This window comes from Thamnophis sirtalis, unplaced genomic scaffold (genome assembly GCF_051295495.1).
Source record: "Thamnophis sirtalis isolate CommonGarterSnake01/CBP01778 unplaced genomic scaffold, rThaSir2_p1.2 scaffold_3, whole genome shotgun sequence".
In the NCBI taxonomy this organism is placed as follows: Eukaryota; Metazoa; Chordata; class Lepidosauria; order Squamata; family Natricidae; genus Thamnophis; species Thamnophis sirtalis.
This window is the reverse complement of record NW_028261383.1, coordinates 16164537-16182859: the sequence shown is the minus strand read 5'-3', so window position 1 is coordinate 16182859 and position 18323 is coordinate 16164537. Positions and strand designations below refer to the sequence as shown.

The following is an 18323-nucleotide window of genomic DNA, read 5'->3' as shown; positions in this document are numbered from 1 at the left end:
CCAACAACCTCATTGCTCATTTTACTGACCTCAGAAAGACAGAAGCCTAAGTGAACCTTGAACTAGTGGGAATGAAACTCCGGCAGTCAGTAGAATTAGCCTGCAATACTGCATTCTAACCACTGTGCCACCACGGCTCATTTTGGTTCTCATTTCCCTTTATCAGCTTCAGTTTGTTTGAGTGGGATGAAGATTGGGGAAAGTAGTTTAGGAGGTGGTGGGTTATGATGATCTCTTCTAAATGTGCATCAATCATTATGCAAGTCTTGTAGAGTTGATGTACCATTTGGGGGAACTCCCCACCTGATGAATTCATTTGCAAATCTGTCATTCAGGCCATGTCTGAACTATAGCCATTAGGGAAGGCTCGTTCACTTCAAACCAACTACAATCAGTCGTGGCATGACAAAACCATGAAGCCCTTATCCGCGGAGACATAAGCGCATCGCTAAAGCCACGACGACATCACCGCGCGTCATCACCGCCGCGACAACAGCGCGGCAACAGAAGGGCACTTTAAAACGGCGCCGCGGCAGAAAGCCGATTTCAATTAAGGTAAGGGTTAGGGTTAGGTTTAGGGGTTTGTTTTAGGGTTAGGTTTAGGGTTAGGGTTAGGTTTAGGGTTAGGTTTAGGGTTAGGTTTAGGGTTAGGTTTAGGTTTAGGTTTAGGGTTAGGTTTAGGGTTAGGTTTAGGGTTAGGTTTAGGGTTAGGTTTAGGGGTTTGTTTTAGGGTTAGGTTTAGGGGTTTGTTTTAGGGTTTGTTTTAGGGTTAGGTTTAGGGTTAGGTTTAGGGTTAGGTTTAGGGTTAGGTTTAGGGTTAGGTTTAGGTTTAGGGGTTTGTTTTAGGGTTAGGTTTAGGGGTTTGTTTTAGGGTTTGTTTTAGGGTTAGGTTTAGGGTTAGGTTTAGGGTTAGGTTTAGGTTTAGGTTTAGGTTTAGGTTTAGGGTTAGGGTTAGGTTTAGTGGTTTGTTTTAGGGTTAGGTTTAGTGGTTTGTTTTAGGGTTAGGTTTAGGGTTAGGTTTAGGGTTAGGTTTAGGGTTAGGTTTAGGGTTAGGTTTAGGGTTAGGTTTAGGGTTAGGTTTAGGGTTAGGTTTAGGTTTAGGGTTAGGGTTAGGGTTAGGGTTAGGGTTAGGGTTAGGTTTAGGGTTAGGTTTAGGGTTAGGTTTAGGGTTAGGTTTAGGGTTAGGTTTAGGGTTAGGTTTAGGGTTAGGTTTAGGGTTAGGTTTAGGGTTAGGTTTAGGGTACTGAGTGTTTGGAAATGCACGGATTTGCCCTCCGCGATTATGTCATCGCGGTAGGGTCGCGTTTTTCCTTAGCGCTTTGAACGGTACGAATTAGTCTTCACGCTTATGTCTCGGCGGATAAGGGCTTCGTGGATTTGTGGTGGAACCACAATCAGTTTGTATTCTTCTATGCAGAAACTTATTCTGTGGTTATCTTGTAGAAGTTAGTACAATTGTTGTATGGTGGTATCTTCTTCTTTGGGATCACTGAAGTGTTGCCTGAAGTTGGTTATGAAGTTTTGGAGGTTATCCAAGATTGGGTCATTGAGCTCAAGCACAAGACAGGCTTGTCTGCTGGCTGAAGATGTCGGGAGGCCAAGAATAAAGGATGCTCATGATTTGTCCATCACAAATTCCCCTGGTCTGGTCCTGATGACCATGTTGCATTCAGCAAGAAATATTGTCATTTTATCTGAGTCTCCCACATGCCTCTCAGATAAGCCTTCAGAACCCAGAGGCATCAAGTACCTGGCAGCCAAGCACTAAGATTAGAAACCAAGGACCATACAGTGGAAAAATTTTCAAGTAACCTCAACAACGGACCCTCCAATATCCTCAACAATGGACACTCCTCTGCCTGTTATTATCAGATAGTTCTGCCTATCTTGTGAACTTCCTCCTCTTATTCAGACTGCCAGTTCTGCTTTCTAGGCTAAGTTCACAGCCGTGGTGGCACAGTGGTTAGAATGCAGTAATGCAGGTCTAACTCACCACTCACTCCAGGAGTTCAACATAAGGAGCCAGATTGTTGGGGGCAAGAGGCTGACTCCATAAACCATTTAGAGAGGGGTCTAAAAGCACTAAGGTAAAGGTTCTGGTTCTCCTCGTACATGTATGCTAGTCGTTCCCGACTCTACAGGGCGGTGTTCATCTCTGTTTTAAAGTTGAAGAGCCAGCACTGTCCGAAGATGTCTCCATGGTCATGTCGCCAGTATGACTAAACACCGAAGGGGCACAGAAAGCTGTTACCTTCCCACAAAAGGTGGTCCCTATTTCTTCTACTTGCATTTTTACATGCTTTCAAATTGCTAAGTTAGCAGAAGCTGGGACAAGTAACAGGAGATCACCTTGTTAGGTTGCACTAGGGATTCAAACAGCCGAACTACCCACCTTTCTGATCAACAAGCTCAGCATCTTAGCCACTGAGCCACTGCATCCCATGTAAAAGCACTATGAAGCAGTATATAAGTCTAATTGCTGTTACTATTGCTAAGCTCTAGTGCTCTTTAGCATAAGACCAGCACTTTTCTTTGAACTTAATAATTGGTATGCCATCTTATACTCGCTTGTGCTTTGCTACCTTCTGATGCAGTGGGGTTTCACTTATTTTTACCACCGGTTTGCCCTGCTCACGCATTCTCACTTCACACACATGTGCACCTTCTGTGCATGCCCCTGGCCTTTGCTCATGCAAAGACTTTCCACACATGTGCCCGGCCTCAAAAATGTGGCTAAATAGGATGGCATACTTCTGGGGTGGTGGTGGGAGGGTAAGCCCACCCGCAATCTCCACTACTGGTTTGCCTGGACTGGTCCAAAGCGACTGAATACTACCTCTGATCTGGTGACTGTCTGCCAAGAACTCTGGGGAGGGTGGAAGGGAGGTGGAATGTTTGGGAGGAAATGAAAGTGGCTGCTGTATCTTCCTAAGATGCTGCTTCAAGGTCAGCTGTCTGGAAGAAGAAGGCATCTGCATACCCACCTCGCTTAAATCCTTGAACCCACCACTCTGAAAACATCTTGCTTGAACTTGGTTGGTCATGGGGAGATCAGCAATGGGAGGCAGTTAAGGGAGGGGAAGATAGAACTTAGGGATTTGGGTGCACAATTCTCAGTTCTGGCTATGTATTACTGCAATACACCTGATTACTAATAAAACTATACCATTCTCAACAAATGGAGCCAAGGTTGGTTTCTATTTAGATGTTTAATTGGTGGCATGTCTGACTGTAAGGCTTGCATTGTCAATGAGCATTGAGGCTATTGTATCCAACACTAGTTAAAATTTCTGGATGATTTTTAAAGGATATCCCCCCCCCCCGCCCCAGGAGAACACATTATCCAAGTGGTAATTATGGGAAGGATGGTTTACCTTCCACAGTTGGGCAGAAGCACCTAGCCACAATCTTCATCTGTGCTTCTCGCAGAACTATGAATTTAAATTCATAATTTGAGGGGCTGCCACAAACAAATGGTTGCCCAAACTCTTCTTCAAAACTTCCAGTGTTGGAGCATTTACAACTCCCGGAGGCATGTTGTTCAATTGATTAATTGTTCTAACCAGGGGTGGGTTCTGGCAGTCACTACTGCCGGTTTGCTCATGGGCGCACTGTGCACACCGCACACTTGTTGCGCAGTACCACAAAAAATGTTCTGCGCATGCGCAGGGAAAAAAAGTTGGCGGCGTCTCCAGCACTGTCCAGAGAACTGACTCAGGGGTGTGGAAGGCCTGGCTCACTGCCTGTTCCAGTGACCCAGGCTGCCAAACCACTACCGGTTCAGCCGAACCGGTGCAAACCAGTAGGAACCTGCCTGTCAATGCCCCTTCATTTAATAACCAAGAAAGAGACCACTCAAGTCCATATTTCAGAATTAAGTGTACTTATACTGGTTACAAACGAAAAGAAGCAAAGCAAAGCTGAATCTGAATAAAAAGGCGTGAAAGCAATAGATATCAATACAAGATCCAATCCCCTCGCCTTGGTACCCCAGTCCAATCATAATTCACCCAACTGTCAGGTGGGAGACATCTTCGAAAATAATCATCAGGATGGAATGCTGGACAGCCTTTGCGGGAAACTCCCTTCCTTCCGCATGCGCAAAGAGATGCTGAGAATAACTCCCTAATTAAACAGTCCTCCAGCACAAAATGATTCCCTTCCCAAATACCATGCCCCCCCTCCCCGTTTCAATGACAGCCGAAAAGCAGCAGCGAAGCAGAGGCTGACACTACCACTGGTTCTAATTATCAGGAAATTTCTTCTTAGTTCTAGGTTGCTTCTCTCCTTAGTTTCCATCTGTTACTTCTTCAAGTGCTTTGAAGAAAAAAAGGTTGACTCCGTCCTCTTTGTAGCAACCACTGAGATATTGGGACAAAAAGCATATGCAGACAACCAGAACAAGGGCCACCACCTGACCCAAAACCTGCTTCTGGATGGATGTGGCAAGAAATAAGGTCTCCCTGTTCACCAATTGATGGTCATCACCATCACCTCAGCTGCAGACCACCCAGGGAACTGTTTATCTAATACAATAAGAAACCTCAAAATATAATGAATCTCAGTGTCTTGCATGATGCTGGAAGGACAATGTAGAGCAGGGGTGTCAAACTCATGTTGTCACAGTGTTGTCATGTGACGTTCCATGAATTTTTCCCATTCACTAAACCGGGCATGGGTGTGGCCAGTGCATGATGGGTTTGACAGCCCTGATGTAGAGAGTTTCACGGAAAAAATAAATTTATACCAACTTCTATATCCAATCTATAACTTTCTCCCAATTTACCCATCCCTACAGTCCACACGCTGCTACTTTCCCGTCTCTTAATAAGGTCTCATCCAAAAATTTAGATTGCCAGAAGAAGTGGGAAATGAAATCTCACTTCATGCAGAAATAATTTTAAACTCAGCTTTGATTTACAATAAATTTATGGAGATCTTATATAAAATAAAATCACAAACAGATCCTACTCTGTTTGTGTTCAAAGGTACTGATCTGTTCATTTGTGTAGAAAACAAATAACATTAGAATTAAATCTCATCAACCTAGAATAAACTCCATACTTATGAGTGATCTTCAGGGGTGGGATTGAAAACTTTTAGCAGTTAGACTTATATACCGCTTCATAGGGCTTTCAGCCCTCTCTAAGTGGTTTACAGAGTCATCATATCGCCCCCAACAATCTGGGTCCTCATTTTACCCACCTCGGAAGGATGGAAGGCTGAGTCAACCCTGAGCCGGTGAGATTTGAACAGCCGAACTGCAGAACTGCAGTCAGCTGAAGTAGCCTGCAGTGCTGCACTCTAACCACTGCGCCACCTCGGCTCTCTCTAACTTTTATCATGGGGGTGTTGCCTAGTCGGCCTCCTGCACCATGGAGGGGGACTTTTTGCCCTCCCCAGGCTCTGGAGGCCTCGGGAGGGCAAAAAGAGCTTCCCCCAGGCTCCAGACCCCTTCCAGAGGCCAGAAACAGGCCCATTTCTGGACTTCTGGAGGCCCATTTTTCACCTTCCCAGAGCCTCCAATGAGCCCTGCGCTTATCTGGCACGATGAATGGGCCATGTGGAGACTCCTGGGAGGGGCAGGGTGGGGTAGGCAGGGTCAGGCAGTCCTTCCAACTACTGGTTCAGCAAACCAGATGTAAAATTAGCATCCAGTCCACCATAACTGGTCCAAACTGGCTGAATCTCACCCCTGCTGATCTTCCCTAACAGTCTATGGAGGAAAAATGCCAGGACATCAAAAGCCAGTTACCTCGATGGTGAACTATCTACCTGCAGCATCACTTTTTGTACATGTGCTGACAGGAAGTAGCCAAAGCAATTACAAACCAATGCCCCCAGGTGTCTGTCTCTGTTTTTTGCACCAACATGCTTTTTTTCCACATATCCCTTTGCACATGGAACCCCAAAAGACCTTCAAAATTCCCTGAGGAGGAGTTGCTTCTCATTGTAATTTTCACCATCCTGGTCTTTGAGGCCATTTCTGCTACTTTGCTGTAAACATCAGACTGAAGCAACATGGAAGGGATTTTTCATTAGATAAGAATAAATGCCTGAGAGGACACTCTGTGTGATACATGTGGGGGCTTAGCTCGTGAATGTACCTTTCTATCCTTTCCTGGTGAAGCTCAATTTGTCTCTGTCTGAATCAGGAAAACTGCTGGCATTTCCACCTTGCAAAAGGGCTTTGAATTCATCTAACTCCTCTTATTGTCCTTCTTTAGAAATGGGAAGGAGATTGAGGGTTACATGAATTATGGACTTCATCTTTCTGCTTCTGATATTGCTAGTATCCCAGCCAGTCTCTGGGAAACGTAGAATGAAGTGTCTGCTAAATATGGAGCACCGAGATGGAGAAAATTCATATTACAAGACGGGGGACCATATCATTAGTGTGGTCACCACTGCAATACAACTATCGTATACAAAGTTGCCTTTCGACAGGGCTCCATATTGTCAGGTTAACACGTAAGTCATTCAATATGTTGGAATTTCATTCCTTCCATTTGCATTTCTAACAATCTTCTACTTTTCTTCTTATTTCACTTACTCCTAGATGGCAAAACATGCCTAATTTCTTAAATTGGTTACTTTACATAGCTTCTCTGCTTTGTCTTATTTTATGAAAACCAAAGGTTTAGGCAGAAAAAAACACTGAAAGAATCCAGACTATTTTCACATTCAATCGTCATTTCAACACTTCAAAACTGAATTATTAAAAGAGTTATAGTCACCTCTGCCCAGCCGACTTCTATATTTTTTATGAATGTTCATTGATATTCAAAGCCAAATGCTTATAAAATAAAGACTGACTTGTTTTTAGAGTTGCTTTTCTGAGTCACACGTGAAATATCTCCTTCCTATTCTGGAGCTTCTATTTTAATGATTCCAAGATTTTCAATACTAGTTATTGGACAAACAAAAATAATCCCTACTACAAATAATGATATATTTGTGACTCTTAACTTTGTTAGAAGACTTTCTCCATCCCATCTTCTCAACATTCATAAAAATTAAATAGAGATGGGTGACTATAATTAGTCTCTCACTTTGGATCAAAATTGCATTAACACCCAATAGGCTTCTGAAGAAAAAGAAATAAATGAAAATATTTGATGATGATGATCATGAATATTTTTTACAGTAGTTTGTCTACTGATAAGTCTAGAACCCTTGGCTTCATTTTTGCCATTCAAGTGGTCAACAATAATCTCCAGCATCTGCTCAATCTCACTCTGGGCTACAACATCCATCACAAAGATATGAATGCTGTTGCCACTTCAGATGCCTTACTGGACATGCTCTCAACTGGAGAAGTCAATGTTCCCAATTACAGCTGTGGAAGGAAGGACCACCTTTTGGCTCTTCTTGATGGAGCCGCCAGGGACATCTCTATCCAGATGTCAACCTTGATAGGCCCCTACAAAGTCCCACAGGTTTGTGCATCTGTGTTTCTCTATCTGGTAAAACAGGTGTGGTGGTTGTACTTGGGCAATAAATTCAACTATACTTTCTCTATGGAATTCAAAAGATGCTTTTCATCATGGCCATTGTAGGTGTCATGACTATGGACTGGGATTCCCAATGTGGAGGGAGAAAGGATCAAAACAGACATATCCTCTTATGACACCAGCCCCATTGTTGTAGGGGCTTCTTCTGAAGGTGAGGGGAGGCTCTGTATCCAATCAAAGAGCGTTCTGTAATGGGAAGCTCATATTTTGTACACAATCTTAGCAAAAAAATTCAATGGCTAATTGAAGCTATGGAAACTGACAGACACTCAAATTTGTGTCTGTTTAAACAGACAAAATTTCAGTTAAACACCCATTGGATTGTGCAACAAACAAGTCATTTTAGGAGCTGTGACCTCTCTGTCTCAACTGGAGAATAAGCTAGAAAGTTTGTTGCACAAAGAATCTGGAATCTTCAAGCAGCGAAAGAAATAGCTAACATATGTAAGGTTTACATATTGAAATGGATGAGCTGCTACAAACAATCTTTTCCAAATTAGGAGAGAAATGAGGAGTGGAAAGCGGGGAGAGGAGAAGGAGAGAGGAAGGGGACGTAGAGAAGGGAAAGATGACAGAGGGAAGAAAGGAGGAAGGGCAGGGGAGGAGAGAGAGGGAGAAGAAAGTGATGGATAAGGTACAAATATGATGTATGGAGAGCAGAAGAGCTAAATAATTGTGTTTTGGGAGTTGATGGTAAGATGAATTGATGTAAACATTTAATAATACAATATGGTGTTGGCTATGTAATAGTATACATGTGATTATATGTTACAAAAATGAAAAAATAAAAAACTCTACCAAGAAAAAAACAATCTTTTCCAAACTGTTTATTGAAATATTTATTGTTTTTTGAATAGAATTCTTTATTTGTCAAGTGTAACACACAAGGAATTTGTCTTTGGTGCATAAGCTCTCGGTGTACATAAAAATACATTCATCAAGAATCGTAAGATACAACATTTAGTGATAGTCATAGGATACTAAATAAGGAATCAAAATCATACTAGAAAACTAAAATTATAATTTTATATAAAATTATATATAAAAATTATAGTGAACAAAGTTTTATTTGTGGATTTTGAGAGATAGAAAATGTAACACACCTATGATTTGAATTCCACTGTGTAAGAAGTCAATATCTTGGACTGAGCATTAGATGAAGAACATATTGGTATCCTAATATTAAAACAACGTATTTCCTGTTTATTTAGAAATTTTAATGTCTTTATAATATGGCTCTTTATTTGAACAAAACATTTGATGGTAGAGATGATAAATAAATATGATTTGCATTAGAAACAGAGAAATATGCAGCCTAAGGGCAATCAACAATCATTTTTCATCAGAACCAATTTGGATTTATTAAAATTAAAGTAATATTTTTGATTTGATCAGACCACAAATAAAACAAATTATTCTTCATTGCTTTTCCAGATCACTGATAAAATTGTTTCAGAGGCTCTGAGTGAAAAAAACCAATTCCCTTTTTTCTACCGGATTTTCCCCAAATTAGGATTCCACTACCCAGCAATTGTCCAGGTGCTCCTCCATTTCAGGTGGACGTTGATTGGTCTCTTTGCTTCAGACACAGAGAATGGGGAGCATTTCATGAGAACTTTGTCTCCTGTGCTTTTCAGAAATGGGATCTGTGTTGTTATAACACAACTATTCTCAAAGACTAAACCTACAGCAGCCCTCTGGGATGCCATCACTAAGTGGAGACAAGTCAATGTATTTGTTCATTTCATGGAATATGATTCTCTTCTGGACAGAATTCTTCCTTTCCATGTGGTGTTTAACCATTTTCCAGGACCCATTGAAGGGAAAGTTTGGATCACTACATTCTTGGGAACATATAAAATAAAACAGAGCAAACTGTTCAGATATATCCATAGTATTTGGACCTTTGCTTTTCAGGAAAAAAAAAGACTGAAAGATTATTATTTTCAACCTGACATATTCGTGGAACAGGAATTTGAAGACCATTATTTTCTCTGTTCTGTTTCAAAGCATGTCTTTTCTGTCAAAGGCCGGAGGAGATGCACCCAGAAAGCACCACTGGAAAACCAACCGAAAAGGAACAGTATAGAGATCCGAAGTTACCACCATCTTTACAGTGTCATTAAGACTCTGGCCCATGTCTTGAAAGCTGCCTATTCTTCCAGATCCAGGAGGAGAAAAAATGAGGGTGAAGAGAAGTTGTCTATTCTAAGGCTGCAGCCATGGCAGGTATGGGGACCCAACAATCATCCAACAACCAGATGCCTAATTTTCCACTCCAGTTGACCAATATGGCTCTTATTGTTGTCGTTACTTAAGGTTAATAATAGCTCCTTTGATCTCTTCCTTGGCTTCATTGTCCTTCCATAAATCTCATCCAGTTTTTGTGCAATGTCTTCTCAGTAGACAGCAAGTTGATCTTATACTGGAGTTGGGTTCACCCCAACCAGAACATTCAAGGAATTATGGAAGCATTTTCCTTCTTTCCATGAGCACCACACTACCAACTCACAGTCAGTTTGCAATCAATTACAGTTTTGTCCTTGCCTAAAGCTGATGAAAATTCTGTGCAATGTCTTCTCCAAGTGTGGTGCCTCTTAGGAGACCTGGTATGAATCCACTGTGTGATTCATGACATTATCAAATTAGTAATGTGATTATTATGAAATCATTAAAACATTACTATTACTTTATTATAATCAGCAACCAATCTACATACAGAATAATATTAGAAAAACTACAAATGAAATCTTACAAGAATGTAATGATATATTATGTCATAGGAGCTCAAAATTAGTTTCCAACTAGATTTTAAATATGCACCTCTCCCTATTTCAAAATCATATTTTTATATTTTATAGCAATAGCAATAGCAGTAGACTTATATACCGCTTCATAGGGCTTTCAGCCCTCTCTAAGCAGTTTACAGAGAGTCAGCACATTGCCCCCAACAATCTGGGACCCCATTTCACCCACCTCGGAAGGATGGAAGGCTGAGTCAACCCTGAGCCGGTGAGATTTGAACCGCTGACCTGCTGATCTAGCAGTAGCCTGCAGTGCTGCATTTAGGATATATTAGTAGTCAACTATATCCATCTATGTTAATGAAGACATAGAATTATAGCTAACTAACGGCTAATTGTTATTAATAACTCTCCAGGTTTATGAGGAAAATTGGAAATAAATTGAGTACAATTTTTCATACAATTCTAATTCATTTACTTATCGTACTATCCAGTCCTCACTTAACTAGCTTCCTTATCATCACATCAGGAAGTAGTTTGTCAAGGAGAGAAGCAGAACTTTAGGAGAAATTTCCCGACAGCTAGAACAATTAATCAGTGAAACAGCTTGCCTCCAGAAGTTGTGAATGCTCCAACATGGGAAGTTTTTAAGAAGAGATTGGATAACCATTTGTCTGAAATAGTATAGGGTTTCGTGCCTAAGCAGGGTGTTGGATTAGAAGACCTCCAAGGTCCCTTCTGACTCAGTTATTCTATTCTATTCTATTCTATTCTATTCTATTCTATTCTATTCTATTCCTTTGCAGAAATCAAGATATAGCATCACCATTCCCATAATCCATGAAGGAAGTATAAGGACATGTGGGATTTGGGGATAGGAGGAAGAGATGCTGCCTAAAAATGATCAGATAAGATGGAGGAAGATACATAACAGGCAAAGAAAGAAACTCAAGAAGGATCCTTCCTAAACTTCTATGCTGTAGAAACTATTTGTGAGAGATTAGTAATTCCCCCCTTCCAAATTTCTGTTAATGTAGTTTAACAATGTAGTAGAAATGTAATGGTGAAACTATGGCACACATGCCCGAAGTAGCATGCAGTGCCATGTCAGCTGACACGTGCAGCATCACTCGTTCTTCTTCTGGTTTCTGGCGTGCATGCGCAGCCAATGATCACCTGGCCTTCATGCGTGTGGCAGTTCTGGAAACTGAAGAGCTGGTCTTCTGTTTTCTGGCATGTGCATGCATGCTGGCTAGCTGATTGTCTCACGCACAAGCACGCCAGAAATGGGAAGTGCGTATGCCAGAAACCAGAAGTCCATGCTGGAAAACAGAAGTATGCATGCTGGAAACCGGAAGTTCATTTCCTGGTGTGTACATGCCCCCTGGGCAGCTCCTCTTCCAGGTTGCATCCCTGATCAGCACTCACACATGCTCCCTTTTTGGCAATCAGTATGGAGAAGGTTCACCATCCCTGTACCAGAATTACCATATTATTACCACACAGAAACATTTTTCACTTTTCAGGACACCTTTTTCTCCCAATATGCTTACATATTTGCATATTAGACAAATGTAGAAGAAACATTCAAGCCTGAAAAGGCCATCTGGGGTAAGAAACCAAGGTTTCTGCTCCTAACATTCTTGGATGTTCAATTCTAGTTCCATCCCTTTCTGGAGAAGAATGAGTTTTGCAATCTTTCCTGGAGGAAACTCTACTTGGACCACAATGGAGATGTAGCAGCAGATCTGAACATCATAAGTTTGGTGGTTCGCGCCAAGGAGAATCTTATCAAAGAACACCTGGGGAGTTTTGCAAGGCAGAGTCTTACGATTAACCAAGATAAACTCTCACAACTAAAGTTGCTCAATATGGTGAGGAAAATATTGGTGTTTTTTTTTTCTTTTGCCAAAGCCTTAGGATCCATTTCAACTGGTCTAAGTCAGTGGTGGGTTCCGGTTGGTATGCCCTGATACCGTTCCAGTATGATGCTTCGGAGGGCCCACCCACCCGCCCATGTTCCTTACCTGTATTTGACCCAACCGGAGCATTTGTGCATGCAGCATATGGTGCCTACATGACACTCTGCCGAGCAGCTGGAGCATTGTGGGTGGTGGGAGCACATGCATCTGCAGCATGCATGCATCTGGTGGATGCCCAGCCCCATTGCAGCATACTGGTTGTGATGGGATCTGGAACCCACCACTGATCTAAGCCTAATCTCTATACTATTGACCAGGGTGAGCAGGTGGTTGGACTAGAAGACCTCCAAGATCTCTTAAAACTCTGTTGTTCTATTACACTGTTAAGGTGTCCTTCAGATGCTATAACATGGAACACTGTTTTAAGAGCCGAGGTGGCGCAGTGGTTAGAATGCAGTACTGCAGGCTACTTCAGCTGACTGCTAGCTGCAGTTGGGCAGTTCAAATCTCACTGGCTCAAGGTTGACTCATTCCTCCATCCTTCCGAGGTGGGTAAAATGGGGTCCCAGATTGTTGGGGGCAATATGCTGATTCTGTAAACTGTTTAGAGAGGGCTGTAAAAACACTATGAAGCCGTATACAAGTCTACGTCCTATTGCTATTTAAGCTGATTCAGTCAGATTCAACATGGATTCTGGGTGACTATTGCTTAGGATCTAGATCATGGACCTTTTGTGTACCCTCTGCACTTTAGTATCTCCACAAAATCTGGTGTGATGAGCCAAGAAGTGCTGAAGATTGTACTCCTGATAGCATCAACTTCGCTTGTTCCTTGCCCAAAATTAGGTTTTTAAAAAAGAAAACAGTCCCATTGACCAATGCCAAAGTTAAATTAATAAAAAAGAATGGTGCTTCTTTTGACCATATTGGGAAATATTTTTTTTGCATGCTCCGAACTGGTAGTAATGCCGGGAGCAACACATCCCTGGGCGAGGCCATGCCCCTCAATCTCACCTACACAACCATTGTCTGGCATCGGCAACCAGTTCTACATTGGCAGTCTACCATCTGGTGCTTAGGCCCCACCAGCCATCATCGCTTGGGCTGTAGACCGCTTCCATTTTCCATATACAGTTAGTTCTAACACATTTCTTTGGTGCTTTTGTTTTTTCTGCTTAGTCCCTGCCTCAGTCCAAATGTGTGGACAATTGTCATCCTGGATTTTTCAAGCGGGCTCGAGAAGGAGAACCAATCTGCTGCTATGACTGTGTTCCTTGTCCAGAGGGGACCATCTCCACTCAGGAAGGTGGGTGGGTATACAAACTATGCCCTTTCCTGCACCAAAGGGGCCTTGCTCATGCCTTTGTCACATCCTGTTGGAATTATTGCAGTGTGCTCTATATGGGGCTGTTCTTGAAGACCTCCTGGAATATACAAATTGTCCAGAATGCAATGGAATGCACATTGTTGAGTTCCCCTATGTTCAACCCGATTGCACCACTGTTGTGTGAGCTTCACAGGCTCCCAGTTTCTTTCCAAATGCAATTAAGTTCACTTTTAAAGGCCTACATTGGACAGTGTATCTGTGGGATTTCTTCACCCTAAGGTTTTCTGCTTGTCCCACCAGAACAGATATAAAAGGCATGCTTCAGGTCCATTCCTTAAAACATTGGCACATTGTGAGTTCTTAGAAATCTTATCCTTATAGAACTCCCTTCCCATTAAGCTCAAACAGGACCCAACCAGTGTAATATGAAAAATTGGTGAGCTGCCTAAGTAAAGGATGCTTGTGGTACCATGTACAGTATATCAATTTGGATTTTATTTTTGTTATTGTTTTTAATAACACATATATACATACATACATGTACATACACACAAACACACATGCACATACAAAGACTCTTATTTAACATTTATAATGGCTTCTTCAAAAGGGATGCAGTGGCTCAGTGGCTTAGACACTGAGCTTGTCGATCAGAAATGTCAGCAGTTCGGCGGTTTGAATCCCTAGCACCAAGTGAGCTCCCGTTACTTGTTCCAGCTTCTGCCAACCTAGCAGTTTGTCAGCAAGTAAAAAAGGCAAGTAGAGAAATAGGGACCACCTTTGGTGGGAAGGTAACAGCATTCTGTGTACCTGTGGTGTTTAGTCATGCCGGCTACATGATCATGGAGACGTCTTCTGACAGCACTGGCTCTTCGGCTTTGAAACGGAGATGAGCACCACCCTCTAGAGTAGGGAGCGACTAGCACATATGTGCGAGGGGAACCTTTACCTTTACCTTTTCCAGTCACTCAATGTCAAGTGACATCCAAAGCAGGTGTTTCTTGAAAAGTGAGAACGTTGAAGAAATACTGCTTTTTTGTTTTCTCAGATACGGAAAAATGCACCAAGTGCCCAGATGATCAATATCCATCCAAGAACGGAGTCCAATGCATCCCAAAAGTTATAACTTTCCTGTCTTATGAAGAAAATCTAAGCATCATCCTGGTCTCTTTTACCTTGTTCTTCCTTCTAGCAACAGGCTTTGCTTTAATCATATTCCTTAAATACTTAGAAACCCCCATTGTCAAAGCCAACAACCGGGATCTCTCTTACATCCTCCTGGTCTCCCTCATGCTGTGTTTCTTGTCCTCCTTTCTATTCATTGGGCAACCAAGGAAAGCCACCTGCCTTCTTCGACAAACAGTGTTCAGCATCATCTTCTCAGTAGCTGTGTCTTCTGTGTTGGCCAAAACAATCACAGTCGTGCTGGCATTCCTTGCCACAAAACCAGGGAACACAGTGAGAAGATGGTTGGGAAAGGGTTTGGCCAACTCCATCATCCTTCTTTGTTCTGCTGGACAAATTATCATCTGCTCCATCTGGCTTGGAGTTTCTCCCCCATTCCCTGACTCTGACCTCCACTCCCAGCCTGGAGAGATCATCCTTCAATGCAATGATGGCTCTGTCACCATATTTTATGTTGTCCTTGGATACATGGGCTTCCTTGCTTCCATTTGCTTCATGGTGGCTTTCCTGGCCAGAAACTTGCCTGGGGCTTTCAATGAAACCAAGCTGATCACATTCAGCATGCTGGTCTTCTGCAGTGTCTGGGTCTCCTTCCTGCCCACCTACTTGAGCACTAAAGGAAAGTCCATGGTGGCTGTGCAGGTCTTCTCCATCTTGGCCTCTGGTGCTGGACTGTTGAGTTGTATCTTCTTCCCCAAGTGCTACATTATCATCTTGAGACCAGATCTAAACACTAAGGAACATCTAACCATAAAAGTAGGGAACCAATAGTGAAATTGTTTCTTAGGCTTGTGTAATTATTTTTTCATTGCAGTTATTATTGGACTCACCAAATGGAGTTGGTCTTTGCCTATGATGGAATTAATATGAAAAAATGTTATGTGGGCATGAGTAATAGAGGAGTAGAGGCATAGGAGATAAAAATAAGAGTTGGAGAGCAGTATATATTTATTATATATATACAACAACTGACCCAGATACATATACAGTACATATAACGCACATGCGGACGTGCACGCGTGCACGCGTGCACGCACACACACACACACACACACACACACAAGATAAAGGTTCCCCTCGCATATGTATGCTAGACTCTACGGAATGGTGCTCATCTCCGTTTCCAAGCCGTCAAAATTCTTGAATGTTCAATTTTAGTTACATCCCTTTCTGGAGAAGAATGAGTTTTGCAATCTTTCCTGCAGGAAGCCCTACTTGGGCCACAGTGGAGATGTAGCAGCAGATCTGATCAGGATAAGTTTGGAGGTTCTCTCCAAGGAGGATCTTATCAAAGAGCACCTGGGGAGTTTTGCAAGGCAGAGTCTTACGATTAACCAAGATGCACTCTCACAACTAAAGTTGCTCAATACGATGAGGAAAATATTGGTGTCTTTTCTCTTTTGCCAAAGCCTTAGGATCCATTTCAACTGGTCTAATTGACTAGGGTGAGCAGGTGGTTGCACTAGAAAACCTCCAAGCCAGTGGTGAAATCTATTTTTTTTTTGCCACCAGTTCTTTGGTGGGCGTGGCTTGGTAGTGGTGGTGGTCATGTGACTGGGTGGGCATGGCCAACTTATTTTTATTTTTTAAAGCATTTTTAACTAGTAAAAAAGCTTCCGATGATCAGCACCTGGCCAGCCTGACCCCCCTCACCAAGCCAGATCCAATGCCTCTTAGCCCTGAAGATTGCCCACCTTTCCACCTCAGACATCCAGTCCAGGAGATGATGGAGGGTGGACAAAAAAGAGAGAGAAACAAAGGGCTTGGCTCCCCCTTCTCACTCATTTCCCAAGCTTTCTGCTGTGGATTTTCACAACTTGCTACACACGCCCGGGAACATCGCCCACGTCTTTTTCTTCCTTCTCCTCTCCATCTTCTTCCTCCTCCAGCTGCCACTGAGTGCCCTTAGCTGCCAGCTCCTGGGGAGCCTCAAGCATCCAGGCAGCAGTGGCAGCTGTGCAGGCACCAGGTACACATCAGCATGCACCGGGCACATTCACCTGTGAGGTGTGCCTTTGCTCAGGAACCTTCCTGACCTGAAGCACAGAAGAAGAAGAAGGTTTGGTTGGGCTAAATCACTCATTCACTCAATCAATCAATCAGAATAGTATTGGAAGGGACCTTGGAAGTCTTCTAGTCCAAGCCCCTGCAGGAGACCCTATACCATTTCAGATAAGTGGCTGTTCAGTCTCTTCTTAACATCCTCCAGTGATGAAGCACTCACAACTTTTGAGGGCAAGCTGTTCCACTGGTTAATTGTCCTCACTGTTAGGACATTTCTCCTTAATTCCAGGTTTCCTCGCTCCTTGAATAGTTTCTACACATTGTCTTACCTTCTGGTGCTTTGGGAAATAAATCGTCCCCCTACTGCTTGGGGCAGCCCCTCAAATACTGGAATATTGCTATCGTGTGTCATAGACAAGAGGATGGGAACTTGCACTTCAGTCAAAACAAAGCAATTCCAGCTGGCAAACATCAAGGTCAAATCCACAGAGATCCACAGTGGCCAGAGGGTGTGACTTCTACAACCCGCAAAATTGCTTCAATGGGGAATGTGACTGATGACACACCTGGGGGGTGGGGAGAAGGGGAAACAGGGTCTGAGCCAAGGTGCAAACTAAGTGAGATTTATTTATTTATGATTTAATTAGGGCATTGGTTGGAACCCTGACCATCTGACCAGAGTAACTCATGTCTTTCTTTCATTCCACTGGGATGGGGCAATAGTGCTCTGCTTCTGGGAAGGAGATCCAAGAAAGTCCAGTTGCCTCCCGAAAAAGCACTTCTAAAAAAATCTTTGCAGATCCTACTGGTTCAAAGTTTCTTTCTTTACCATAATTTTATTCTCTTTCAATAAATATTTTAGAATAAAAAATAATAAATATTTTAGAATAAATTTTATTGTAGATTTTTATTGTAAAATTAATAGAAATAGATCGTCATGTTTTCCAAATGATGGATACATGAAGAATGGAGTAATGCATGTTAATAGGGCTGTGAGGAGCTGATTGTCACTTAATGTACAAATATTTTATCAATTCCATTCCTCCAGCCTTTATTAAATAGAAAATTGCAATGTGATATGCCAGAAGTAAATGGGAGAAACTAAATGAAGAATCTTTCAGTAGTTGTATCTTCTGCAATAATTTGAAACTAATTAAAAAATACATCCATGTAGAGTACATCTAATTGAAACCCTGAGTCTCCTTGACTGATGTTCACACCAACCTCCATTTTCCATGGATGGTTATTCTTGACTTATTTTCTCTGGAATTCCTTTTTCTTCTTTTTAGTCTTTCCCTCAATCCAAATGTGTGAAGAGTTGTCCTCCTGGATTTTACAAACGGACTCGGGAAGGAGAGCCAGTTTGCTGCTATGACTGCATTCCTTGTTCGGAGAGGACCATCTCCACTGGGGAAGGTGGGTGACATCAGAGGCAAGGATGCTCTTTCCTGCCCACCTACCTTAGCATCAAAGGGAAATACATTGTGGCTGTGCAGGTCTTTTCCATTTTGGCCTCCAGTGCTGGGCTGCTGGCATAGATGGTATTCAGCAGGTTCTGACCAATTCTGGAGAACTGGCAGCAAACATTTTGAGTAGTTCAGAGAACCAGTAAATACCAACTCTGACT

General features: G+C 42.4%; 1 protein-coding gene across 1 annotated transcript in view; it reads left to right on the top strand.

Annotated features, from left to right (window-relative positions):
• The window catches only part of LOC148047282 (vomeronasal type-2 receptor 26-like), a 31190-nt gene that overhangs the window by 9414 nt on the left and 3453 nt on the right, over positions 1–18323 (top strand). The window contains exon 2 of the mRNA XM_087708033.1: positions 17986–18112. Coding sequence (XP_087564159.1) covers positions 17986–18112 — 127 coding nt within the window. The remainder of the gene's footprint in view (positions 1–17985; positions 18113–18323) is intronic.